This window comes from Syngnathoides biaculeatus, chromosome 3 (assembly GCF_019802595.1).
Source record: "Syngnathoides biaculeatus isolate LvHL_M chromosome 3, ASM1980259v1, whole genome shotgun sequence".
Lineage (NCBI taxonomy): Eukaryota > Metazoa > Chordata > Actinopteri > Syngnathiformes > Syngnathidae > Syngnathoides > Syngnathoides biaculeatus.
Window position 1 is genome coordinate 6,323,461 of NC_084642.1, and position 27,620 is coordinate 6,351,080.

A 27,620-nucleotide genomic window follows, 5' to 3' on the forward strand; every position below is an offset into this window, starting at 1 on the left:
AGTACCCTCTCGCAGGCAGCGTCCCATTTTTGGGACGAGATTACAAATTGGTAAAGTTATCATATAACTTAAACCATAAACGAAAAAGAAGTGTTATTTCCTTGATTTTTTTTTTTTTTTATCTCAATAAGGCAAAAAATTCCCACCCTGCCCATGAATAGGTTAAGGTTACTAGTATGCTTTTTGTTTTCACTACGAAGACAAATCAGTGCACCAGTAGAACAGCGAGTTGCACAACTAGAATTAATGTCTTACGGATAACGTTTTGTCCATGACTAGTGTCACATGGCCTACTTGTGTACACAGTAGTATACTAGTGGGCTGCAATAGTAACAGTGTTAAGTCTAACTAGTACACATCTCATGCAGTAGTAGCCTTCGGAAGTGACCCCTCCGTACAGGGCACTTAACCACGCCTCCTGAAGTGACGTCACGCCACGTGCGCTCACGTAAGACAAACAGTAAAAATGGCAAATACAATACAATACATTCTGAACTGAGACAGACTCCATGCTTCTGATTTCATTCAATCATTCACACGTAGCAATGTTATGCTAGCGCAGAACGTCTCATTCATTTATACGAGACGTGGATTAAAAATCAAATTTAGGGCATATCTTCGTGCAAACACAGTCTGGTTAAGCTTCGGCCGTGAGCCAGCAAGAAATCAATACGTTTGTGCAGTCCGATCATCGCTAAATATCGCTCAACAAAGAATAAGTAACACGCAGCAGTGTTATGCTAGCGAAGACATACGAGACATCTATTGAAAATCAAATATAGGGCATACCTTCGTGCAAACATATGTGTTCCGGTTGATATTAGATGGATTTAGTTGATGATGCGGTCTTCCACAAAGTTTGATCCATCGACGGCATTTTGCGTACTGGGTCTTCGGTTTTGGAAAGGGTACGAATCGAACTCCACCAACTAGCCTTTCAGGATACCTGTCGTCACTATTACAAAGTCCGTGACTACACCTCTTATATAAAACGCTAACTAAACCTATACTGGACCATTCAATGTTGTCAGAGAAAATGGCGGGAGCAAAAACGGGCTTTGGTCTATGCAGATCTCTGGCCTCTGATTGGTCAGTGACGTGGATGGAGGCAACGAAACGCTCAAAAGTTGTTTGCCACGCAGGATGGGATCCACTACCGCTGGACGGACCACAGTCACACCGTCTTCAGTCGGTGGTCTTCCGAGGTCACCGCAGGCTCCTGCGTCTACCTGGACACCGACGGCTTCTGGAAAGCCACCGAGTGTGAGCAGGAGCTCGGCGGCGCCATCTGCCACCGACCGCACAGTGAGTGAGGATTTCTGCCTTCTCCCGTTTGAAAAGAAAGAAAAAAAAAAAAATCTAAATTCCTCTGCCTGGGGAAGTTTAATTCAAATTCAATCAAAAGACCAACTCGGTAAGTAAAATATCCCCTCAATTCTGAATTTCAGAAGAAATCATAACCCCAGCGGAGGACGTTGCAGTGAAGTGCCCCCACAAAATCAACGGGCCAAACTGGATCCCCTTCAAGAACAACTGCTACGCCTTCCAGCTGGCCGCATCCAGATGGCAGCGGGTGGACCAAGGCCCGGTCCGCCAAACCTGCGTCAACCTTCGTGAGAAGCCGGATCGTTTAAATTGTCTCCCGCTCGGCTTCACGTGCGGCTCCTGACGAGCTTCTTTGCGTTGCAGACGAAGGCGCCGACATTCTGACCGTCCGGAACGCCGAGGAGAACGAGTTCATCAGGCAGCAACTTCTACCGTTTCAAAACTTGGTGCAGTTCGTGTGGCTCGGCCTGTACAAGAACACGAGTGGGTGTTTGGATCCGTTTCGTAGTCCTGCTCCCGGTCGGGCCGCAACTTTACGTAGACCTCCGTCCTCAAAAGAGATTTCAAAAATGATACCATTACCCTGATAATAATGCATCTTATTTTTTATTGTGATGCAGAATTCAAACAAATCATACTACCGTTTGTCAGTTGTCTGCATGAGTTACATTTGACATTTAAAGGTGAAGTGTCATGCCGATAAACATTATAAATTAAATTTAATTTATAATGTATAATTTAAACTAAATAAAATTTTACTATTATTATTATTAAATAGATATTGTAATGAAAAATACACATAACATTATTCACTTCAATGTCGATACGAAAAAATTACTTCTAAAGCATAGATTCTAAGCAAAAAAATACACATATTTCTCAAATTATTTTAATATATAAAGTATATAAACTATACATGTATTTCTACTAAGCAGTTTATTATCAAGAAAAACTTAAAAATGCTTTTAAAAAGCCTAATTTTTTAGGGTGGAACGCATTATTTCTTTTTCCATTCATTGTAATGGAAAACATCGATTTGGTTTTCGAATAATTCGCTTTTCAAACCGTTTTCTGGAACGGATTGCGGTCGAGAACCGAGGCATCACTGTACATCTTGTATTAATCACGGAATCCGGCTGGAATGATCTAACTAGTTTACGGATGTTAATGTTATGTTAATGTTAGCGACGGAACCGTGTTGATATTTTTCATAATACAAAATGAACTAACTTTTTTTGACACCTTTTCCATGTCTTTGGTGTGGTCCGTTCTTTTGCTAAAATGCGTTTTCAGCCGGTGGGAACCAGCTGAAGTGGTACGACGGCACAAACGTCCAATATTCCAACTGGAGGGACGGCAGGCCGGAGGTCGCCGGCGACTTCATGGCAGGTCTCAGTCTCCAAGGCAAATGGGTCCTGATCACAAACCAAATGTTGTTCCCCGAGTTCAAGCAAAGAGCCATCGTCGCCTGTAAACTAGATAAAGGTTTGTGCTGCCTAACTAGTACTGTCTGTGTCATTTAAAAAAAAAAAAACAAAGTGATCATGAGCTTTTTTTTTTTTTTTTTTTTTTTTGCTTCTTCTGTCTTGTGTCCTTAGAACCAAAACAGGAGTACTCCAAGTCCACCAGGGACTTTCAGCAGTTTGGCAATTTAAGCTACGAGGTGGTGACGCGACGCGGGCTGACTTGGTACCGGGCTCTGGAGGAGTGCGCTCGGCGTGGAGGTCACCTGGCCAGCGTGCACGACGCGCGGCAGAGTGCGCACGTCAAGCTCCTCGCGAAGACCGACGGCTTCCCGCTTTGGATTGGCCTGTCCAAGCAGGAGGTAGCCCGGCAGGGACCGAGGGGGGGGGGGGGGGGGGTCACAGTTGACTTTTAAAATGGAGATGAAGTTTAATCGTAACGGATGAAACAACTACCGTAATTCCCGGCCTTCAGAGAGCACCTGGTTATAAGCCTCACGCAGTTCATTTGTAAAGGAAATACCATTTGGTACATACATACACTGCAGCCGTGTAAAAGCCCACATTGAAACCGACATTGAAACACAAGGTATTTGCAAAAAAAAGATGGTACACAAAGAGTTTAACGCTAGCACCGCTGTGCTAACACTAGTGCCGCCGAGCTAATACTAACACTAGCGCCGCGCTAACAGGGCCGGAAAACATACTGGTAAAAATCACTGAGACAAATGCCACGCAAATGCCCACATTGAAACTCACATACAGAGAGAGTTTAACTTTAGCGCCACTGCGCTAATGCTAACACTAGCGCAGCGCTAACGCTAGTGCCACCGCGATAACAGGGCCGGTTTAAAAAAAAAACATCACTGAGACCCAGCAGTAACACGCTAGCGCAGCGCTAACAGGGCCGGACCGGTAAAAGTCACTTCCTCGGCACATATGTTCCACCGGTTTCACTCTTACCTTTTCTGCTCGAGTGCCCCCTTGTGGCCGTTAAAAAAAAAATGCACAAGTTAGCCGCATCACTGCATAAACCGCAGGGTTGAAAGCGTGTGGAAAAAAGTCGCGGCTTATAGGCCGGAAATTACGTTATTCAAAATCCTTAATGATACAGAAATACAGATAGATACATGAAAAAACAATTTTTGTGCTATTGAATTTTAAAAACATATTAGAGATACATGAGCATATTGATTAGATTAATGAATTGCAATTGCCTGTATTGATGCAACAGAAGTTGTGATTGAATCTCTCCATCCATCTTCTTTTGCTGCTTTTCCTCACAAGGGTCGCGGGGTGTGCCGGGGCCTATCCCAGTTATCAACGGGCAGGAGGCGGGGTCATCCTGAGATGGTCGCCAGCCAATTGCAGGGCACATGGAGACAAACAAGCATTCGCACTCACAATTGCACCTACTGGCAATTCATTTTAATCTCCAATTAGTGCATTTTGGGGGGGGAGTGGGAGGAAAGCCGAAAATGCACAATAACTATCTTTATTTTTATTTTTGTTTCATGTATTCACTTCCGACACTAACCGGGCGATTTGTTGTGTTTCCGCGTAGGCCGGGGGGGAGACCTACGAGTGGTCCGACGGGACCGGGTACCAGTACAAAGTGGACATCTCGCAGTCTCTGGAGGGCTCCAGCGCCGACGAGGGAGAGACGGGCTGCGTCACGGTGACGCCCTCCGGCGCCTGGGTGCGGACCGGCTGCCGCTCGCTGATCGATGGCGCCGTCTGCTACACCGCCAACATCAGCACCCCATCCCAGAGTAAGGCGGAGTACTTTCAAAGACTGATTATTATATGCATGTAGATCAAATTCTTTTCTCATATAAATAACTACAAAGCAAAAAGCAAAAAATGACATGGAAAAAAAAAATTACAGAATAAATTCATACATGTTCATAAGAGAACAATGATTTTTAGAAATGTGGCAAAAATAAATTTTGATTAAAATATTGTACATCAGAAATTTGAGAGGGAAAGTATAGCTTAAATCTGCATACATAAAAAAAAAACGAGCTCAGAAATGTGAATAAAAATAACAATAAAATTCGCTAACATTCATAAACAAACAAATGCAAAATACAAATACATTTTTACACATGAGCACATCATAATCATAGTTCAACCTTTTGTGAATTTGCAGATATTTGACAGAAACATCCAGAAGTTGCTTAGTCGCTGTTTTTATGCGCAGGCAAAGGCGCTGTCACATCTTTTAAAATAAAAATAAAAATTTAAAAAACACCTAGCGCCTATAGGTATGTTGAACTGAGTGGAGGAGCTTCAACTGGTCAGGCCATAGCTCTATCTAATCGAAAAAGATGCTTTGATTGAGTGGAAGTGCATCAGATGAATTTGCTGTTTTTGAAAAATGTTGAGCGGCACGGTGGTTTCAGCGAGTAAAGCGTTGGCCTCACAGTTCTGAGGTCCCGGGTTCAATCCCGGACCCGCCTGTGTGGGGTTTGCATGTTCTGCCCGTACCTGTGTGGGTTTTCTCCAGGTGGGCGCTCCGGTTTCCTCCCACATCCCCAAAAACATGCGACATTAACTGGACACCCTAAACTGCCCCTAGGTGTGATTGTGAGTGTGGCTGTTTGTCTCGACATGCCCCGCAGTTCAGGGTGTGCCCGGCGACAGCTGGGATAGGCTCCAGCACTCCCCGCAACCCTTGTGAGGATAAGCGGCAAAAGAAAATGTTGAATTTGATCCGGCCCCAGGAGCCAAGTTGCAGGCGACGGCCAAGACCAACAAGTGCCCTCAGAGCAACGGCACGTCCAAGTGGGTGCAGCACGAGGGCCGCTGCTACGCCTTCGACATGAGCTTCTACAACTACAGCGTCTACGACATGCGGCGGGCCAAGCGCATCTGTCAGGACCTGGGTCAGTTCCACGCGGGGGGGAAAAACCCGATTTTAGAAAATCACCTTCCGGTCGTCATCGTGCGCGGTCGTGTCTCGCCAGACGCTCAACTGCTGTCGGTGAAAAGCAAAGAGGAGAACGACTTCGTGGCCAAGTATATAACGGACGACCCGCTCATCACCAGCCGGGTGTGGCTCGGCGTCGGCCTCGACGCGCAAGGTAAGCGGACGCCTGCGGAAATTTTCCACTTTAGGTCTTGTGTACAAGTGAAGTAGGTAAGACGCAGAGATTTTTCAAATGCGATTGAATTTTAGTAGACGAATGAAACACAACAAAAGGCCCACACGCAGAAATAGAAACGTCAGTCCGATCGCAGCGTACGTTTGTACGGACATTCCACGTGAAGCCGTTTCTGATCCACGCAGGCGCCCCAACGGCCTGGGAGGACGGTTCGGTGCTGTCCTACACCAACTGGAAGTCGGGCGCCCTGCTGAGCGCGGGGAAGCGGGACGAGGCCCCGTGCGCCGTCCTGGACGGCGGCAGCTGGGGCGTCGTCAGCTGCGACGGGAGCCTCAGTCGCGTCGTCTGCCAAACCGACGCCGGTGAGTGCCGCCGGCCACAAAGAGCGTAACTCCCAACCTACCGAGCGCAACTGGTTATAATCATCGGTACGCAAGAGTTTAACACGAGCGCGGCGCTGGCGTTAGCGCGGGGCTAGCGTTAAACTCTTTCTGTATACCAAGGCTTATAGGCAGGTGCGCTAACGCTAGCGCCGCACTAACGATAGCACGGCATAAGCTGCAGGGTTGAAAGCTTGTGAAAAAAGTCACGGCTCGTAGGCCAGAAATTACGCTACTTTCTTACTATACTGTTGATTTTTCAGGCCATTTTTGTTCATCTTGTTTAAAAACTGGGCTCAATAACATACTGTAGTGCTGCGCTTGAGTGAGTTGCCCTGTCCTAAAAATGGATATTTATGAGAAATGAAGAGCGCACCTGATACAGGAAATACCATTTGGTACGTACTACACAAGCCGCATCTGTGGAAAAGCCGCTCGTGCCCACGTTGAAACACGAGATATTTACAAAGCACAGAAAGACTTTTAATACCTTAGCTTAGCTTAAGTTAGGTTGCGCCAGGAAGGGGATCCGCCAAAGAAATATGAGTGTTCATCTGAGACGCGCCAGTAACACAGCAGCGACACGCTAGCACAGTGCTAACAGGGCCAGTTAAAAAAAAAAAAAAAAAAAAACATACCGGTAAAAATCACTGAGACACGGCAGTAACACAGCCGCGACACGGTAGCACAGTTGCAAAGTGCTAACCTACTGGTAAAAGTCACTTAGGATGTGAGTACTTGTGCCACTTCTGTGTGAAAAGTCACGTGACCCGGCGGCGGTCCACTCCCCCCCCCCCCCCCCCCCCCATCCATTGCGTTCTCGCAGAGTCGTTTGGTTCTCCCGTGGCGGTGGTCTTCTTCGCGGTGGCCGTCCTCGCTCTGGCGCTAGCCGCGGCCTTCATCGTGTACAAAAAGAAGCGGGACCACTTCTCCTCTTCGGTCCGCTACAAGAGGACTACGGACCAGACGGACACCACCAGCATCCTCACAGAAGGCGACTGAGCCGCGCCGGAGGGGTCGCCTCAAAGTGGGGGGGGGGGTGATTTGGGGCCGACGGCGCCCCGCCCCTTTTAAGTCATGTATTTATTTATCTTATCAAGTCTCCCACCTGCTTCGATGAAGAGCGTAAATGTGATTTGATTTCAAATGTGCAAAAAGTACAGTGAACCTCGCAGCTATCGCAGCAGCGATATGAACAAAAACAATCTTTGGTGACGGAAGTACGTCGGAGCTTTTGATTGGCTGAAATGGAGACGACGGCCGTTTGGTTTTGCCGGGGTAGGAAACGCCGTTAAAGAGGAGTACGGGGAACTTGAGCGTTTACATCCGGGAGACCTCAGTGCTTCCTGGAGAAACAGGAAAAGTATGAAATATATAAACACATACCTTGTTTGAAAAAATAAATAAACAAACAGATACTGACTCCGGATGGTAAAGCGTTGGCCTCACAGTTCTGAGGACCCGGGTTCGATCCCGGCACCGCCTTTGTGGAGTTTGCATGTTGTCCCTGTGCCTGCGTGGCTTTTCTCGGGGTGGGCACACACCAGTTTCTCCCACATCCAAAAAACAACGTTCATTGGACAGTCTAAATTGCCACTCGGTGTGAATGTGATTGCGGCTGTTTTTCTCCATGTGCCCTGCGATTGGCTGGCGACCAGTTCAGGGTGTCCCAAGCCTCCTGCCCGTCGACAGCTGGGATAGGCTCCAGCACTTCCCGCGACCCTCATGAGGATAAGCGGCAAAGAAAATGGACGGATGGATGTATTTTGTTCCAGTTCTGAGGTCCTGGATTCAATCCCGGACCCGCCTGTGTGGAGTTTGCATGTTCTCCCCGTGCCTGCGTGGCTTTTCTCCGGTTTCCTCCCACATCCCAAAAATTGGACTCTCTAAATTGCCCAAAGGTGTGATTGTGAGTGCGACTGTTTGTCTATACGTGCCCTGCGATTGGCTGGCAACCATTTCAGGGTGTTCTCCCGCCTCCTGGCCGTTGACTGCTGGGATAGGCTCCGGCACTCCCCGTGACCCTAGTGAGGATAAGCGGTGAAAGAAAACAGATGGATAGCAGAGGTTCACTGTACTTCGTACTACATTGTTTGGATGTGGCTTTTATCTTCCTGAAAATGTGGCCCCATTTTTTTTTTTTTAGTTTGAATAACAAAATGTCGCTTCACTTCCCGAGCAGGTTTGATTGCACTAAAGATCGCTCAGTTTTGAGAATTTATTTTATTTTTTTTTTGTCAAGAACTTGAAGGAAAGAAATTATTTTATGTTATGTTTTAAATAAGATGGGGGGAGGGAAGAGAAAATTGTCTCATTGTGCCTTTCGGATGCCTTGAAACAAATCAGGAGCCGTCACGTCACTGGAAATTTTTTTTTTTTTACTTTGGTCAGGACACGTCAATGAGCCGCAACCAATAATAATGCGTTTTCATAATTCATGGGGAGCGCGGTAGCATAGTTGACCTCCGGTGAAGCCAGGACCACGTTTCTATCCGCTGCTTTGGCCGCTCTGGCTTTTCCACGGACTTCCGACTACTGAGCAAGAACGCACTTTAACAGCAAAATTGTTTGAAGACACGCACGTGCATGTTTGCTGGACGTGATTTGTACATAGCTGATGTTTGCCTTGGAAACCAAAGACGCTTTGTTTCTATTGAATGTCAGAACAATTTTTTTTTTTTTTAAACTTTGGTTAATAAACATTTGTGTTAAGGTCTAAAGCTGACTTTTTTTTTTTCCTTCTTAAAATCAGGTCAAATTAAGTACAACAACTAATAAAGTCTTCTTGTAATATTTGTCTGGATTTTCATTGCAATTAGATACAGGAAGGGACCCACCAGGCTAATTTCATTCGTGGGTATATTTTACACCATTGCGTGGAGGTTCCATAGCTCAGTGGTTAGAGCACTGGTTTGGGAAACGGGTTGTGGGTTCGCATCCCACTGGGGTTGTCAAGAAGGGCGCCCGGCTTAAAAACTGTACCAGACAAATGTGAGTGTTCATCTGAGATGTTATGCAACGGGACAAGCTGAAAGAAACTTACTCTAAAAGTTGGATATTTTGCTTGGGGTAAAAATTTCACACACAAAAAAAAAAAAAAAAAAAAAAATCTGCCATTTACCCAAAATTGGTGAATTTTATTCCACATTGAAACTTTTAAATGACCTTTCAGGGTTTTAGTCCCTGATGCTTAAAAGTCCATCTGACACTAAAAGCATGGGAAAAAAAGCAACCAGCTTGGAGCCACCTGTTTTTTTTCCCCCACCACAAAATATGATTTTGACGTGTACAGCTTTTTGTAACTCCCGCCATGAAAATCCTCGAGGGTTTTGTTTTCGACAAGAAGCAGGAAGTGACGTTATCAGCAGACGTATACTCAGGCCGGGTTCGTGTGTTTATACCAGTTTTACATGCAGGAAGGTAGCTCTTTTGCTACTTTGTGTTAGCCAAAATGCCGGGAGAATGGATTCACTCTTCACACTTTTCCAAAACACCTGCTTCGTCGTGAAAAATGGATTGCACAGGTGCAAAGAACGAGAGCTGCGTGGGTACCAAATGACAGGTAGGTGTGTGTATACAGCTACTAAAAATACATATATGCATTGCCATCCGGCTGAATACGCTACATAGTGTCAAACATACTGTTGGAGAGTCTTGTTAGAAGTGATCCGCATATCATCTTAAATATGGCTCCGGTCACTTCACTCGATTGAGATCTTCTCTTCTTGGAAAAGAGCTTCTGTGTCAGAAAATTCCAAAAATCTGTTGGTCTCCCATAGGCGGTGGCATAGAGTCTTCACGGCGACTGTCCCAGCGTGACATCTGATGATGACGTAGCGGGCAATATGGCTACCACTTGGATGATGCGTTCGCCGCTCATATTTTTTCGTACAAACACTGAAGTGAATATTGAAATACGATGTATTTTTTTTTCATTACAATATGTCAGTTGGACTTTAACTTGCTTTGGTTTAACTCCAAAATTCACAGGCGGGATTATTTCCATTGGACGTTCACGTCTGCCTTTCTGTGACCCTTCCAGTCTCCGCTACAACCGATTTTGAGCACGTTCTGAGACCGGCTGAGTCACAGAAAGGTCGCTACTTCCAAATAGCCATTTCATACATCAAAAAGTTGTTCATAATTATCAGTCGCTGTTTGGTATATTCAGAAGACTGAGAACTAAAAAGGTCTCTTTTAAAATCATTTATTTCTATAATGCAACACAAACAGTTTAGCCTTTAACATTTGAACACTGAAATGAAGACAATGAGCGAGACACCCATGCAATCAAAAAAGGAAGAGCGGACCAAAAATGGGGGAAAAAAAAAATTAAATAAAAAGAATTGACAAATCATTTACTTTTTTTTTTTTCTTTCCTCTCTTCCACTCCATTAAACCACTTCAACAAAAGCACTTGTGGTTGCATTTATACTGAATTATTCTGAATAAAGCGCAAATCACGTCCAAACCTAAATGCATGTTGCTAAGCAACATCTTTCACGACAATTTAGTTCCAAGTTTGCACTTGTGTGTAAATCAAAAAGTCAAGTCAAATGTTCCCAGAGCGCGTGATCAAAGCCAAAATGTGCATCACGCATTTATTCCATAACCTTGATATTCATCTTTGGGTCCTTATTGTAATACTGTTCCGACCTTTGTCCTCACCAGTAAGACGATTCCGTCCGCTACCCTGCTGGTCAAGTTCGCCCCCACTACTGCACAATAGCGCCGGCCAGCGACGATAATCAAGGATATGGAATGAAATGCTCATAAAGCTCTCGTTACGTGACGACGGTCAGTATTCCTCCTCGTCAAGATCGTCGTCCAGGTCGGAGAACTCGATCGACGGTCTGCCGTCTTCCTCCTCGCCGTCACTTTCTTCGGTGGGATCTGCGGCGAGAAGAAAGCGATGGCACAAAAAGTCTTTTCAGCGTGTATTCAATAACCAATCTGAGGTACTCGTATGAGCTTTGTCGTCACTAGTAGAAGGACTAATGAGGAGATGGGGAAAGTAGTCCGAGGATGTCTCTAAACCGGGCAGACCGGGCGGCCTGATTTTAATGCGGGGGGGGGGTCCTGTCAATCACTCGTACAATAATAACCAATCAGATAGCCGCATTTTCTTAACCCCTGGCTTGCCACATTGTCCCACAAGCAATGCTGGTTGTCAGTAGCGTGCGCTTGGAAAAGTTCATGTTATGAAGGAAATGGTTCTGAGATTCTGATGAAAGATATCCGGCTAAGTTAGATGACACGCTGCGGTGACGCCTAAACGAAAGGAAAAGGCGACGACGACTCTGGTGCTGACTGAGTTCATCATTAAGTGTAGAAAATCAAACATAACTCACATAAAGACTACAATGATATTAGTCGTGATCTTTCCAAGTAAAAAGGAACCCACCCTGCTTCACATGCGCAGTACGATTCCACAATTTTATCCTGTTGGATTTCAATATGAACTTTGTGAGGCGCCAAATTTTTTTTTTTTTTTTTTTTTTGCGTCCATCGCCAACGTTTCGCTGTAACTCTGACATTGCGTCCTTCTCCGTCCAAAATCTTAATTCCGTGTCCGTATCCTCGCGTGAAATAGTTGAGACCTCTCTTGGACAAGTCTTACCATTTGGCAAAAAAAACATACCGCAATATTATCTGGAATACGCGATAGAGAATCGCCTTCAAACCTGTTCTGTTCAGTCGCCATTTTGGAAGCTTGTGGGACGTGGCAACTGTCGCGAAGGTGGGCGGAGCTTAAGATCGCCAGTCGGAAAGGTCCATTCCTTCGCACAGATCACACGAAGGGCTACGTGACCCGTTTGCACCAAACTTTTATACTTGTATAATAAATGTATATTTATACTTTCCCAATGTATAAATACAATATTATTCTAACAATGTCAATGCAAGCAAATCAGATTCAAAATTTCAAAGCACAAATATTTTGACAACACGGCACCTTAAAGCGATCCTTGCGGGCACGGCGTTAGTGAGCCTGTTTTAAAACGGTATCGGGTACCCGTAATGCAAAAACAAAAATGTACAAATGGCTTTCGTGTATTTAGATGATCTCCAGCTCAACGTCCGTGTACGACACTTCGTCCTCAAGAAACTTTTGCCTTATTATGTTCTCGCCTTGTGACACGTGCATTTACTTCCGCCACAGCCTCGTGCGAGATGACATCATTCCCACAATGTGGATTTTCCTGTGACGTGAGGTCCTTTGGCGCCAACGTTGGAAATGAATCAGCCTCCAAAATGTGAAAACAAAATCAAACGTTGCTGGCAACGTGCCCTGCCTGGCGTATCGCACATTTTTTGATTATATAATACTGCGGCTGCCTCTAAAATACAAGTGGCGGAGGAAGAAAGGGCCTTCAAGTCGACGGACGGCAGATTGCGCGTGCGACCAAATTTGACAGACCACTTTCAACGGTTGCGCCAGCCACCAACCTGTGCGCCTGTTCAGATTTCAGCACACAGGAGAACATCCTCCCGAGTACCAGAAGCAAGCGTGCACTAGTACACGGACGTTGCGCTGGATGTCAAGATTACGGATTCATGCTCAAAGTGCTTTTCCGTGTTTGTAACACACGAGTGAGTGACGTACTTTCTTGGGTGTCCACATGTTCTGGAAGAATTCTCACCAGGTTAAATAACTGCATGGGAAGAGGGAACAAATTAGATCTTTTCAAAGCTAACTACAATACTTACATGTGTTCGCTCATCACAAAAAAAAAAAAAAAAAAAAACCCTACAGTACAGTGAACCGAATGGTATAATCACAGTTACTTTTGCCATCGTGATTTACCGTAATTTCCAGCCAGTTAGTCGCAACTTTTTTCCTCACACCTTCGACCCTGCGGCTTATGAGGTGATGCGGATAATTTGTGCGTTTTTTTTTTTTTTCTCTAACGGCAGCAGGGGGCGGGGGGGACTTGAGCAGAAAAGGTAAACGTGAGACTGGTGGAATATATGTGCCAAGGGAGTGACTTTTACCGGCCCTGTTAGTGCTGCGCTAGTATTAGCTTTCTCTCGGCCCTGTAAGCGCTGTGCTAGCATGTTGCTGCCGCATCTCAGTGATTTTTAGCGGTATGTTTTTTTTTTTTTTTTTTTTTTTTAAACTGGACCTGTTAGCGTAGTGTTTCAGTGATTTAGTTTTTTTTTTTTTTTTTTACTGGCTGTTAGTGCTGTGGTACCGTGTTGCTACTGTCTCCCCCCCCCCTTTACCAGTATGTTTTTTTTTTTTTTTTTTAAAACCAACCAGCCCTGTTCTTGGTACGTTGAGCTAAGCTAAAGGTATTAAAACTTTGAAAACTCTGTGTACCGCCTTTCTTTGTAAACATCTCGTGTTTCAATGTGGGCACTTGCGACTTTTACCAAATGGCATTTCCTTTACAAATGTACCGGGTGAGGCTTATAATCCACTGCGGCCTGTAGGCCGGATATTAGGGTAATTAACAGCGAGAGGCCACGAAGGACTCCTACTACACACCAATATGTCAAGAGCAGAACAAATACACGGCCGTGTACACTGTTTTTGTGTTGCTGCTCCATGTGTCTCAAAGTGACAGCTGTTTCAAGGATTACAATTAATGTAACAACTATGTTGACTCCCATTAACCCATCTATGGCATTTCACCTTCTATTACCATTAAACTAGCAGATTTTAGTATTCAACTGCTTTAAAAAAAAAAAAAAAAAAAACTGCCTCTTATTTTGGAAAATCCCAAGGATGATTTGAAAACGTGTGCTTGAATAATTTATGTTTTAAAAATTATTTTAATAAGTAACTTTAAAGCACTATATGACTTTACTTCATAACTTAAGACATCTCAAATTGTCCTTTCCCAATGAAATGAATGGAAATGCCATTAATCCTTTCTAGTATCCCCCCCCCCCAAAAACAAACAAACAAAAAAAAAAAAACGAAATGAAGCAGGGGGGTGGAAGCACTGTACAATTATTGTACAATATAAATAGGCCACACAGCACAGAAAATGTCATTAAATGATCTCTATAGTCCAGACCCCCACTTGTCAAGGTCTGGAACGCGTCTCGATAAACAAAGTGTTCGCTTTAAACGGGGACAGAGCGGAAAACCACAAGTAACTAATCAACACCAAAATTCACTACCCATGGAAATTTACTGGAACTTTTGCAAGCATATAGAAAGCGGTGCAAAAGAATCATAAACAAACACTGAATGATAATGATTCAAATTTGTGCACGTTTTACTTGCCTCCCCCTCCCTGGAGTGTGCGTGTACTCACCCCGGCCGCGTCGACTGCTCCCAGGACATCCGAGAACCTCTGTTCAAAAAAATGCAACAGGACCACCAGATAGAGACCACTGCTGATGAAGTTGTCATATTCTGACTGTGGAGCGAGACGAAATGTCTCAGCGCGCTGTAAGCTAACGTACACAAAAAAATATGTCTACCAAAAGAGCGAACATTCCTGACCTGCGCGTGTGTTCTGTACAGCTGCTGGATGTCGAAGTTGGCGATGTTCAAGCGCAACTTCTCCTTGCACAGTTCACAATTCGTGATGGCTGCCAGGTTGGTAGCTAAAACACAGACGCACCAAAGTTACTCGCATTATACTTAAATACAAGTACAGATATTTGTCCAAAAATAAAAGAGGTAACAGTACAGCAGTCACTTGCATTTGAAAAATGTACGAGTGTGGTCAGTCGTGCCCGCGGGTATAAAGTTGCAGGTGTGTGTGTGTTCCGTTTGTAATTATGAGTGTACCCCTTTAAGAGCGGAGGGGGGCGGTGTCAAGTAAACTAGGAAGTAGACTGAGCAGCAGCTTGGCTGTGTGCTTCTGTTTTAAAACATTTTTTAAAAATGTCAGGCTGTGGTTCACAGCACTGGATCAGGGAACATTGGTCAAGCCTACACAAAATAAGCGAAGTATTTCAATATTTATCTATTTCTACTCGTAACAAATTCATAAGAGTCATTTTTCGCGCTCGACTGTGCAGATTTACGAGTGTGATGGTGCGTATGTCAAATCAGTGACTGGTGCAGTGAACCTTCATAATTCAGGAGGGGAAATCCAAGTTTTTTTTTTTTTTAACTCCGAAAAATGCGACCGCGCCAGCCTAACGACTTCCGAGCAGGCGGAGTAGGAGCCACGTCGAAATACTTTAATGGCAAATATGGCTGGGGGAAAAAGAAAAAAAAAAAAAAAACGCACTAGAGTAGCGATGGGGCCAGTCCGGCAAGCACCAGGTTTCTCGAGCCCCGCCACTGTGTCACAAAGTCAACACGCAAGCGGTTGTATGATAAATTATTACTTCACTTTTCTAACTTGTGGGGTTCTCAAATACTTATCTTGTATTTCTTAAGACCAAAGAAAAACACTCCTCGCACATACCGGAGCCAATTTTGGAGCACAGCCATCTCTTGATGCAGTCCTGGTGGACGTACTGCAGACTTCCAGTGCAGCGGCAGGGTTGGATCAAGGGGTTTGACGTCGACTCCTCTCCCATCTGGCAGATTCGGCACAAGTCTCCTTCGTCCTCGTCGGAATCTTCCAGCAGGAGTCTGGCGGAGAAGAAGGGCATCAGCGGAAGGCAGCTTGCCACTTAATATGGAACAACTAACTTGCAGTTTTTGTGCCGGGTCGGCATGGTAAATGTTGGAAGTTACCTCTCCTTAATAATGCGGAGCTTCTCTTGCTTGCTCCTTGCGCCGTCCAGCGCCATCTCAGCACCAACCTGCGGCCCAGCGGCCTTGTTGTGAAGTGGCGGGCCTCTGCGGCCCTGCGCCAACCCCACTAAACTTTCCTCCGTTTGGGGTAGCTTGTCTTCCTCTTGCCTGCGAGGGCACGCCGCGCCGAACAGATTCAGACCCACTGCCCCTTGCTCTTCTTCGTCGTCCTCATCCTGCTCTTGAGGCGCTCTCAGTTCGAGGTCATTCCACCTTCTCAGCAAGTGTTGAGGACGGCGAAGGCCGGCAGTGGAACGCGCGCTCTCTTCCCGTGTGTGTCTTCGAAGACGAGAGAGGAGAGGAGAGCAGCGGCTCTGGAGTGAGGACGAAAGCCAGGAGGAGTTCCCGCCGCTGCCAAAGTCACTGTTCTCTACTTCAGGCTCTCGGGCCAGCGTCGCCCTGGATCGGCCAAGTCCAAAATCGTCGTTCTCCCAAATCAAAGAGGGATCCGCTCTGCGCTGCCTAGATTCAGGTGTGCTTGCTGGGCACCTGCGGGAGGCCGGCTCCACATCCGCCGACATGCTGGCGCCCTCGTCGCTGTCCAAAGAAAGACTGTCATCATCCGACGAGCGGACGCTAGACAGGCTGCTGGAAAAGGAGGAGGAGGAGGAGTTTTGGGGGCTGGGGCCGGGCGAGAAGAGGCGAGATAAAAGGTGCCGGGATGAGGTACGCCCTTGGGCGTCGCCGCCTTCGGGGGCGGGTTTCGGCGGTAGCAGGGCTTCCGGCCTGAGAGGGGAAGGCTGTTCCTGAGATGAGGCACGGCGGGACGAGGCGGTCAACAAGCGTGACGAGGGTCTGTTATTGTAGTCGCGTGGCGCAGATGAGCGACTGGCGAAGGAGGTGGACGCGACGTGACCACCCGGGGCGCTCTCTCGCCCATCAGTGAAGGAACAAGAGGAGTAGGCTTTATCTTTGGGCCGAGCTCCTTGGGCATACGTGGACGTCAGACGGTTCGTCTGGTCTGAGAGCCGAAAAGACGAGAGAGAGCGCACTTGCGTCAACAATCAAAAGAAACTCCACCAAGTATTCACTTAAAGCACCTACACAACGAAGACTTCAGTTCCTGGAATCGTGCCCTTCTTTCTCGCAGCTCAATGTCATCCTGCCTCTCTTCATCTCTACTGGACGCGAGTGGCTTCGAGCAGAAAGGCGAAGACCGCGAGAGAAAACGGCTGGAGCTCCACGACTGCTCCGAAGGCTCACTGTGTTTCTCTTTAACGCCTGCTGAGAGAGGACACAGAGTTGGTGGATGGGGCCAAAAATCAACAACCTCGCACACAAACACCAAAAACGTGAACTACATTCATGAGATTGTTGTTGTATGCAGTTTGAGTCGGTGTTGCGGCTCAGTGAGTGGAAAACTAGTAGGCGTTTGAAGGTTTGTATTTTCCCCAACATCAATGCTAATTTCTAAGCCCCGAGGTTGTTATACAGTTGAGAAAATAAGTATTTGAACACCCTACTACATTGCAAGTCCTCCCACTTAGAAATCATGGAGGGGTCTAAAATTTTCATCGTAGGTGCATGCCCACTGTGAGATGGATAATCTAAAAAGAAAAATGCAGAAATAATTTTGGATTTTTAACAATTTGTGTGTGTGTGTGTGTGTGTTATACAACTGCAAATAAGTATTTGTAGTACACCCGGGAAAACAAAATGTTAATATTTGGTAGAGTAGCCTTTGTTTGCAATTACAGAGGACAAACGTTTCCTGTAGTTGTTCACCAGGTTTGCACACACTGCAGGAGGGATTTTGGCCCACTCCTCCACACAGATCTTTTCTACAGATCAGACAGGTTTCTGGGCTGTCGGTCAGAAACAGAGCGTTTCAGCTCCCTCCACAGATTTTCTATTGGGTTTAGGTCTGGAGACTGGCTAGGCCACGCCAGAACCTTGATATGCTTCTTATTGAGCCACTCTTGGGTTTTCCTGCTCGTGTGCTTCGGGTCATTGTCATGTTCGAAGATCCAGCCAAGACCCATCTTCAATGCTCTGACTGAGGGAAAGCGGTTGTTCCCCAAAATCTCACAGCCTCACACAGGTCCACCTGATTCAGGATAATACATGGAGTGGAAGTGGACTAACAGGTCTTAGAGGGTCAAAATTCTAGCTGATAGGTGTTCAAATACTTATTTGGAGCTGTGTCACACTAAATTGTTTAAAAAAAAATAATAATAAAAAAACATACATTGTGATTTCTGGACTTTTCTTTTTAGATGATCTCTCTCACAGCTGACATGCACTCTACGATGACAATTTCAGCCCCCTCCATGATTTCTAAGTGGGAGGACTTGCAATGTAGTAGGGTGTTCAAATACTTATTTTCTTCACTGTATGTTAAGGTAGCTGACAATATTAAGATCTATATCAGTCATTGGCATTTAAATTTACAATGTTTATTTCACTTTCCTCGTGTGCATTTGTTATACTCTGCCAGAATGTTCACTCGAGCAGATACGAGTGGGAATGACCACACATCGGGGTTCCTCCACCCAGTGTGAGTCAACACCCAAAAGGTGCACGAATGACCGAATTACGTGGATGACAGAATGCGTGCGGGATATTTGCAAGGTGGGTTTTCGGTACCTCTGGCGTTATTAAGTCCACTACTGGAGTAGGTGGATCCCGTAGAAGAGGCACTGGGCATTTTTGAGTACAGGCCTCTGTTGCTGTAGGTCAATTTGGCTCTCTTTTTGTCACCATCAACAGTGCTGGCCAACAGAGTGGAATGGCCGAACCTCCCCTCCGAGTCAGTCTGTGAAAACCGGACGTTAATAGGAGTGGGGGAAAAAAATAAAAACAATAGTTCCTCCGGGTGGCAGAAGCCAAAGCTTTTTAACTAATTTCCTGCCACCTGGAAGTATCCTGGCATCTATTGCATACGTAGATATATCGTTTTCTAAAACAAGAGTTAGTTGACGGTTTAGTACCAGTTTAGTCCTGCTGCTGACTGAAGATTCCGCCCTCGGATGCTCGTAAGATCGGCTGGAAGATGCGAGAGGTGAGTGGAGCTTCCATCTGCTGCTCCGCGAGTCGGAACTGCCGTAGTCTCTCGACGAGCTCGCAAAGTGAGAACTCTTGAAAGTAGAAGATTTCAGTTAGTAACCTGGGCACAGTTATACTGAAGCTTAAGAAAGCCGTTTGGGCATTTACTAAAATAAACCGTGATTTGCAAATCCTTTAACCTATATTCAACTGAATACACGTCAAAAGATATTTCAATGTTCACACATACTTATTTTCCTGTTTGTTGTTTTAAGCAAATATTCTTGCATTTTGTACTTGACACACTCAACATGTTCCAAAAAAGCTGGGACAAAAAAAACGATTGGGAATGTCTTGTACGCTTTCAAGAAAAGGGTCATGAGCGGGTTTGAAAGAAACCTACCCAAAAGCCCGAGTTGATCACAACCAATTATGAGGGTTAAAATCAACAGCAAATAGTTCAACAGTTTAACCCATTCGTGGACAGCATCCCATTTTTGGGACATCATGATTTTCACGCATTATATCCAAATATTGAAATGTTTTAATATGAAGACATAATTTGGTATCAGGAGAGATTAACTCATCGGTCAAAGTTAGCACAGAGTTATTTCCCTTTCCTTCCTGACCCAGCATGGCTGCCTCAAGTTATCATACAACCATCAACACTACTTAAAAAAAATAATAATAATTTAAAAAAAAGGGTTATTTCCTTGATTGTGGCCTGTTGAGAGACTTTTATCATCTCAATAAGGCAAGAAAATTGCCACCCTGCCCATGAATGGGTGAAAGGGAACAACAATTCTCACCAGGAGGGGACGAGAGGGAAAAAAAAAAAAAAAAAATTCACAAGGAATTTACACATTTCATTACCTATTGTCCAAAACAAACAAAAAAATTCAGAGAATCTGGAAAAATCACGTAAGCAGCAGTGTGTGCGTGTATGTAATTGATACACCCAATGGGAAAACTGTAGGGGTGGGGCGAGTAGAACGGATACCAAGTAGTATTGGGCCAATACCAATCTGATTGGAAAATGTAACACAAACTTGTGAAAGCTGCTGAGACCAGCCAACAATAATTAAAAGGTTATAGTCTTCCAGGCCAGTACACTGTAAGAAAGTAAGCTTTGTCCACATTGTCATTCTGTTACCTGAAATTGTATGGAGGTTGTCTGGCAACTATTGAAAGTTTCTTATATTCTACATCTTAAAAATGATTCGTAAAAAAACACTTTCCTGAATTTTTCCACCATTTGCAGCACTACATTTGATCAAAACTGACGTAGTTGTAAGTATCGTAACTACTATATTTGATCACATTATCTGTTTACTAAAAGAAAAATACTGTTAAATCCGTGACTACAAGCGTGGCCTCTTTGAAAAGGTAGTTTGAATGAGATTAAACGAGGCTTGTTGAGCCTTTACAACGAGCTCAGATTCTTCTGCAAAGAACAGGAACACATACGAAGCAAACGCCATCTCGTGAGGAGTCTTGACCAATAGCTGGATTTAAGTACACGTGTTAGCTGCAAAGAAACCCGAGCCGTTCCATAAAAAGACCCCTGATGTTGCCCCACTGGCGTACATGCATCGCAACACAGTTTTAACTCCCTCACAACACGAGCAGAGAACATTGATCCCATCTCAAAAGACCGCAAGTACTGATGTGGTTTGACAACGCCAGCTTGTGAAGAATTTGATTGTAAAGCTTTAAAAACTCAAGCGAGTGTTCCAATGGACATCAGCACCCTCCAGAATGGAGCTGGACTGCTTCAGTTCCATTTTATTAATTTAAAAAAAAAAAAAAAAAAAAAATTCCTCTTCATCATGACGCAAAGATTTTGACATCATGGGACCGTAACCACACCCAGCAAGTGATCGAGACCACGTCAAACTCAGATTCTTCCTGGAAGCCTCAAGTTTTATTGACAAACATATTGCTAAATCAACTTTGATTTCAGCTATTCATACAGTCTTAGGTCAAACAATCGTTTACCAAAGAATACTCCAACTTTTTATGTTAAGTGATGCACAGTAGAACATAAGTTACTTTCACCAAATGCGCCCGTTTGAGTCAAAAGTGGATAAAATGAGCTTTTTGTGAAAAGAAAAGGGTCAGACAAAAACAGTGACTTTAACCCATTCATGGGGAGGATGCCAATTTTTTGCCTTTGGAAATAACACTTTTTCTTTTATGGTTAAGTTATACAATAGCTTTACGAATATTTCATCTTGTCCAAAAATGAGACACTGCCTGAGAGGGGGTACTTTGTTTTTCTTATCAGATCGTCCCAAAAACCAGAATCAGATTAAAACACTTAAATATTTTGATGTACTGCGTGAAAATCATGATGTCCCAAAAATGGGACGCTGCCCACGGATGGGTTAATGCCGAAATATTTTTTGCTTGGGTGACAGAATAAGAAAGGGCTACGTACAACTAAGAAACATGCCGTGAACGAATCCAACCGTCTGCGCTATCTCGAGTCAACATTTTATTCTTCCGCGAGCATCTTCTCTCATAACGACGACATACACTCCGTTTATACCATAAATAAAAGCTGTGTTGATCAGAAAAGCTAAAGTGAGCCCACGCCATCATCCACAGGGATCTCTCAGAGGGGTTTATAAACATGAATTTCACAAACAAGTTGGGAAAGACCCTCTTCTTCCAAGTTCACCCTTTGAAAAATTTTTTTTTGCCCCCGGTGGCAGTGAATATAAATATAAACACCCATGGGAGCAAAAAGGAGCGAAAGAGTTCACCTTTTGATCCATATCTGCTTTGTATGTGGATGATCCTCTCGGGAAGCGATCGCGAGGAGGCAGAGTTTCCCGGCTGGACAATCCGCTGGAGGCCAGTGACGCCGAGGACGCTCTGGTCGTGTAGGTGTATGGTGAAGTTGACAGGCAAAAGGGAAATCTGAAAGACTTTGAGTCCATCCCGGCTCCCTGTTATAAACGAGAGCAGGAGCGATGATGTCACGCCAATTACTAGCAAAGGCACCATGAAAAGAGCCAAGGTGAGGCACCGACTGTCATAACCTGTTCTGCTTGACAAAAGAGTTCGTCACAAAGCAGTCTGGGAAAGCACCCAAAAAAATACATTCATTCCATTCACAAATGATCTTAGTGTCATTCTTTAGAACGCGGGTGCCAAACTCAAGGCCCGGGGGCCAGATCTGGCCCGCCACATGATTCCACGTCGCCTGCAAAGCCAAAATTCTGTCAATTTCCATGATTCTTGCAAAAATCTGTACTAAAATTTCAAATGGTCATACATCATAAATGATAAAGTTGAGATATTACAAACGTGTTTGTGTTACCAAACGTCAATAGCTGAAAAACACAATACCCTTGATTTCTGATTGCAAAATTAGCTCAGAAAGTGATGATGTAAATATGACTATTACTGTAATTCCCGGCCTACAGACCACAACTGGTTATAAGCCTCACCCAGTACATTTGTCAAGGAAATACCATTTGGTACATACATATGCCGCAGCTGTGTAATAACCACAAGTGCCCACATTGAAAGATGAGATATTTACAAAGAAAGACGGTACACAGAAAGAGTTTAATGCTAACGCGGCGATAAAAGCATTGCGCTAACACTAGCTAGCATGTTTAACGCCAACACTAGCGCTGACAGGACCGGTAAAATAAATAAATACATTAAAAACCTTACCGGTAAAAATCACTGAGACACACCAGTAACACACGAGCACATTGCTAACGCTAGCATAGTGCTAATGCTAGTGCAGCACTAAGATGGCCGGTAAAAGGCACTTCCTCTCATCTTCCCAAATATCTTCCACCGGTGTCACTCTTACTTTTCCCAATTGAGTGTCCCCCTTGCGGCAGTTAGAAAAAAATTGAACAAATTAGCCGTATCGCCGCATAAACCACAGGGTTGAAAGCACGTGGAAAAAAGTCGCAGCTTGTAGGCCGGTAATTACGGTAAATATTTTTGTTCCACAGTCATAACGGCCCTCTGAGGGGAACCGGAACAACAATGTGGCCCGGGAGAAAAATGAGTTTGACACCCGTGCTTTAGATTAAGGCCACTCTTTAACTAACATCCAAACTTAAATCTTGCGAAGACTTTACAAGATGGTCACTTCTTGGTGCCGTCTAAACTTCCACCCCACCTCCTCAAACGCATGCCTATCGGTCCAAACATTCACAGCTAAGAAGACTACTTTGAAAGATGACACCGGTAATCTCATCAGCGTTGGAACTACCCCGCCTGTATGGAGAGGGAGCTCTTTGTAGAGAGACTATTGGACACTAGGCTGATTTTAAAAATAAATATTCCAAATTTACTCTTGTCTATTTCTACTACTTCCTGAATCTATAAGAGCAGCTCTAACTCAATATCGACTAATAAAAATCAAAACCATGAGGTCCTTAATGACTAACCCGATTGCACCAACACGCATAGCGAGGCAGAGGCGAAGCTAACGGGAAGCACTTTCCAACCCACCAGCTACTATGCTTCGGACAGAGTGCGTTGTGCTAGTAACCTTTTACCACTAATCTATGATATTTGTAGTAGTACTACTAGTTAGGAAGTTGTAACTAGTAGGACATCTCAGTCAAGCTAAAATCTAGCTAGCTACATGTTTCTATGTGGAGCAGCTGGTAAAGCGTTGGCCTCACAGTTCTGAGGTCCCGGGGTTCGAACCCGGCCCCGCTTGTGTGGAGTTTGCAAGTTCTCCCTGTGCCTGCGTGGGTTTCCTCCCACATCCTCAAAACATGCAACATTAATTGGACACTTTAAATTGCCCCGAGGTGTGATTGTGAGTGCGGCTGTTTGTCTCCATATGCCCTGCGATTGGCTGCCAACTAGTTCAGGGTGTACCTCGCGCCTCATGCCCGATGACAGCTGGGATTGGCTCCAGCACTCCTCACGACCCTCGCGAGGATAAGCGGCCAAGAAAATGGATGTTTCTATCAGGCAATACTGCATCAATTGACATCCTCACACTATTCGTACTAAAAATAGAATTAATAGCATTCAGTAATACATATATATATATATATAATATTCTTGCCTCACTTGTTACTAGAGTGTGACCCTGATTGGTGGTGTATTGTGCATCCTCTTATTTCAAATATTGACCAACAGTGTAATCAGATTTTTGGGTTACCCCAAATACCATTGGGGGAAAAAAAAAAAAAAAAAAAAAAAATAGCAGCCTCCATATTGGTGGGGCTCTAAAGGTAACGTGTATTTTATGTTTTGTTTTTTTTTTTTCCTGCCAAGATGCCAAGTTGTCCAACTAGTTAAGACAAAAAGTGTATTAGTACGTGGACTTAAAGAAGGAACACGTCAAAGGTGGTGTATAATTTTCCGGGAGGCTTATCATAGCCACCCCCACTCCTGTTCAGCAACCGGGCGCTAGTAGCGTGTTATTCATGAGTCACACGTGACGGTGTGTCCCCTGGACTTTGTCAGTCTATCTTTGGTACTGCAAACGCAAGTCACAGTAATATGATACTAAAAAAAAAAAATAAGTGCCAATCAAGAGAAGCTCTCTGAGCAGAATCAACAGCATACTAAAATTGAAATGATGAATTAATAGCGTTCAAGGAAGCCCAAGCATAGAAGAATATTTATTCAGGATTCTTCTCTTTTTTTTTTTTTTTTTTTTTAATGCACAAACATTATCTTCAATCCCTTCGGGTATAATAATTTTTAACAAGCTGGATTGTACATGTTTTATGATGCTAATCTCGCTTTCTCCCAAGTGTGATGAAAACAAAATTATTCAAGAATATGGCACAAGGCAAAATCTATTTCAAGACGCATCTGAAGAAGTTAAAAAGCGCACAGAGAAGGAATGGAAATACTCGAGAGTTTGTTGACTTACCAGCAATCAGCAACCCCGATAAACAAGTCGTCTGTGTGGAGTTTAAACTTGATACCATGCAACCTGAATCATCAGAATGGGGGGCAAAGGGGAGGGGCCTATTATAGCATGCTGTGATCATGGAATACTGCATATTTACTACTATAACACCTTGGCTTATAAAAATTTACAATTTCATACATTTTGTGAAGTGATCACTGCACCAAGCGCAACAATTGACTCCTCCGTGGATATTGCGCAATCAGAGGCCAGAGATCTGCATAGACCAAAGCCCGTTTTTGCTCCCGCCATTTTCTCAGACAACATTGAATGGTCCAGTATAGGTTTTGTTAGCGTTTTATCGCGTATTTGGGTCATTTAACAAAAAATATGGTTAAGAGGTGTAGTCACGGACTTTCTAATAGTGACGACATGTATGCTGAAAGGCTAGTTGGTGGAGTTCAATTCGTACCCTTTCCAAAACCGAAGACCCAGTACGAAAAATGCCTTCGATGGATCAAACTTTGTGGAAGACCGCATCATCAACTAAATCCATCTAATATCAACCGGAACACATGTTTGCACGAAGGTATGCCCTATATTTAATTTTCAATACATGTCTCGTATAAATGAATTCGAAGTTCTTCGCTAGCATAACACCGCTACGTGTGAACGATTGACACACTTATTCTTTGTAGAGCGATATTTAGCGATGATCGGACTGCACAAACGTATTGATTTCTTGCTGGCTCGCGGCCGAAGCTTAACCAGACTGTGTTTGCACGAAGATATGCCCTAAATTTGATTTTTAATACACGTCTCGTATAAATGAATGAGACGTTCTCCGCTAGCATAACATTGCTACGTGTGAATGATTGAATGAAATCAGAAGCATGGCGTCTCTCTCAGTTAAGAATGTATTGTATTTAGAATCTATAATATATCGTTGATTTGAATGAAATCAGAAGCATGGAATCTGTCTCAGTTCAGAATGTATTGTATTGGCCATTTTTACTGTTTGTCTATCGTGAGCGCACGTGGCGTGAAGTCACTTCAGGAGGTGTGGTTAAGTGCCCTGTATGGAGGGGTCAATTCCGAAGGCTACTACTGCATGAGATGTGTACTAGTTAGACTTAACACCGCCCCCGATGTTAAATAGCAAACCTACCACGCGAGACATCAAAAGCATGAAGAAACACTACTTGGCGTAAAATTTTTAACATCAATCTCAGTTAATTTCAAAAGGGACAGCTGCATTTTGCTTTAGTCACAACTTCAACAGTTTTGTTTTTAATAAACATGACCATGATTGTTTTAGTATTTTTTTTTTTTACACGACTGTGATTGCATTAGCAACATTCTCATGACCCAACTATGAGGTGCCTTTAAATGCTTTGATGCCCTTTACGATAAAAAATAGAGCGAGACGCAAAAATGGAACAGCTTAAAAACTGGTAGGTGCGCTGAACTATAATTTAAGATAACATGAGAGAGGACTTGATTTGAATTTCTTGTAACTCCTCAAAACTGTTCTTTGGATTTCTTTTTGTTTTTGTGTCCAAACGGTGACTACAAGTGTGAGTGAATATTGTTCCCGTTGTGACAAGTTCCCCTTTCAGGTTGAATAAAGGATGAAATTTATCCCCTAGTAAATACTTTTTCCCCCTCTTGTTCAATTTTGCCCCAATTATGACACTGACGACAAAGGGAAAAATGTGGAACCTTGAGATGGATAACAGGAATCTACAAAGAAAAAAAAAGAAAAAAAATTTACAAACGGCTTTATCTGTCCTTGATTTGTGATTTAAGGTCGTTCTACTCACTAGATCATAAGTCGTACGGTTCATATTTCATGGTAAAAAGAAGGGGGGGGGGGACTTAACGCGTTCGAATATATTCCTAGTGAAGACAAAAAGCAGGCTAGTACATTGATATTCGATTATTACGATAGATACCAAGAGTGTCAGATAAAGAATTGATTTTCCATAAATAGTTTGTGGTTTTGGAACGGTCCAACAGGCCGCACAACAAACTTTAACTATCAACGTTACGCTACAGTTGAAACGCTTGTTGAGCGCGCCGATGACATTACGAAGAATGCATATTTAACGGCTGATGTTTGCATTTTAAATGGAATTAGCTTGAAAAGTGGAGCTAAAGTCAAGCTGTGTGGACACGACAGCTGCTAAACAGCTTAGCTTAGCATTGTTAACACGAGCACTCGGTGTACTAAATAAACCGAATAACGGCTGCAATTTTCCACTGACTTGTGATTGACAGATGTAAACACGACGCAAAAGACATGAGAAACACCTCACCTTGAATTTCCGAGCTCGGCTGCACCTTGACGAATTCGCCCCGTTCGTATTCGGAGTGCACAGATCCAGGAAGTCAGGTGGCTCAGTATTAAATAGCTAGCACGTCTACGGATTCGTTATAGCCGATGACGTACAACAGGCGCAGAGGCCCCTTTCACTTGGTAATTCGGATTGAACTTCCGGCCAGGGCAAAAACATTGATTTGGGTACTAGGCAATGGCAGAAAATAATAATAATAATAATAAAAAAAAAAATATATATATATATATATATATATATATATATATTATATATATATATATATACTGCGCACCTCCGGTCAGGGCAAAAATCCATGGTAAACAATATATATATATATATTTTTTTTTCTTTTTTTTTTAATGGAAAACGATGTGATAAATCAATATACATGGGATGTTTGGAATCCCTAGGGACATGAATATAATCTAAATATTTGCACCATGCCCAG

General features: G+C 44.0%; 2 protein-coding genes across 5 annotated transcripts in view; one reads left to right on the forward strand and one right to left on the reverse strand.

Moving 5' to 3' along the window:
* Nucleotides 1-7,698, forward strand: part of ly75 (lymphocyte antigen 75) — a 38,781-nt gene extending 31,083 nt beyond the window's left edge. The window contains exons 26-35 of the mRNA XM_061813905.1: nt 1,143-1,305; nt 1,449-1,613; nt 1,690-1,809; nt 2,620-2,811; nt 2,925-3,151; nt 4,354-4,561; nt 5,516-5,677; nt 5,759-5,875; nt 6,082-6,258; nt 7,103-7,698. Coding sequence (XP_061669889.1) covers nt 1,143-1,305; nt 1,449-1,613; nt 1,690-1,809; nt 2,620-2,811; nt 2,925-3,151; nt 4,354-4,561; nt 5,516-5,677; nt 5,759-5,875; nt 6,082-6,258; nt 7,103-7,278 — 1,707 coding nt within the window. The 3' untranslated portion in view covers nt 7,279-7,698. The remainder of the gene's footprint in view (nt 1-1,142; nt 1,306-1,448; nt 1,614-1,689; nt 1,810-2,619; nt 2,812-2,924; nt 3,152-4,353; nt 4,562-5,515; nt 5,678-5,758; nt 5,876-6,081; nt 6,259-7,102) is intronic.
* A 2,769-nt stretch (nt 7,699-10,467) lies between these two features.
* marchf7 (membrane-associated ring finger (C3HC4) 7) lies at nt 10,468-27,305 on the reverse strand. 4 transcript variants are annotated; one of them, XM_061814265.1, is made up of 12 exons: nt 27,152-27,305; nt 24,855-24,917; nt 21,745-21,930; nt 18,922-19,068; nt 18,578-18,746; nt 17,036-17,212; nt 15,932-16,952; nt 15,657-15,826; nt 14,738-14,841; nt 14,547-14,651; nt 12,884-12,932; nt 10,468-11,169 (listed from the first exon to the last, which is right to left on the reverse strand). In XM_061814265.1, the coding sequence occupies exons 3-12, from the start codon at nt 21,919-21,921 to the stop codon at nt 11,075-11,077; spliced, it is 2,214 nt and encodes a 737-aa protein (XP_061670249.1). In that variant the 5' UTR covers nt 21,922-21,930; nt 24,855-24,917; nt 27,152-27,305; the 3' UTR covers nt 10,468-11,074. The 4 variants fall into 4 exon arrangements, with proteins under 4 accessions (XP_061670249.1, XP_061670250.1, XP_061670247.1 ...); XM_061814266.1 differs by having other exon boundaries at nt 14,547-14,585; nt 17,036-17,215; XM_061814263.1 differs by having other exon boundaries at nt 17,036-17,215.
* Between the last annotated feature and the right edge of the window lie 315 nt (nt 27,306-27,620).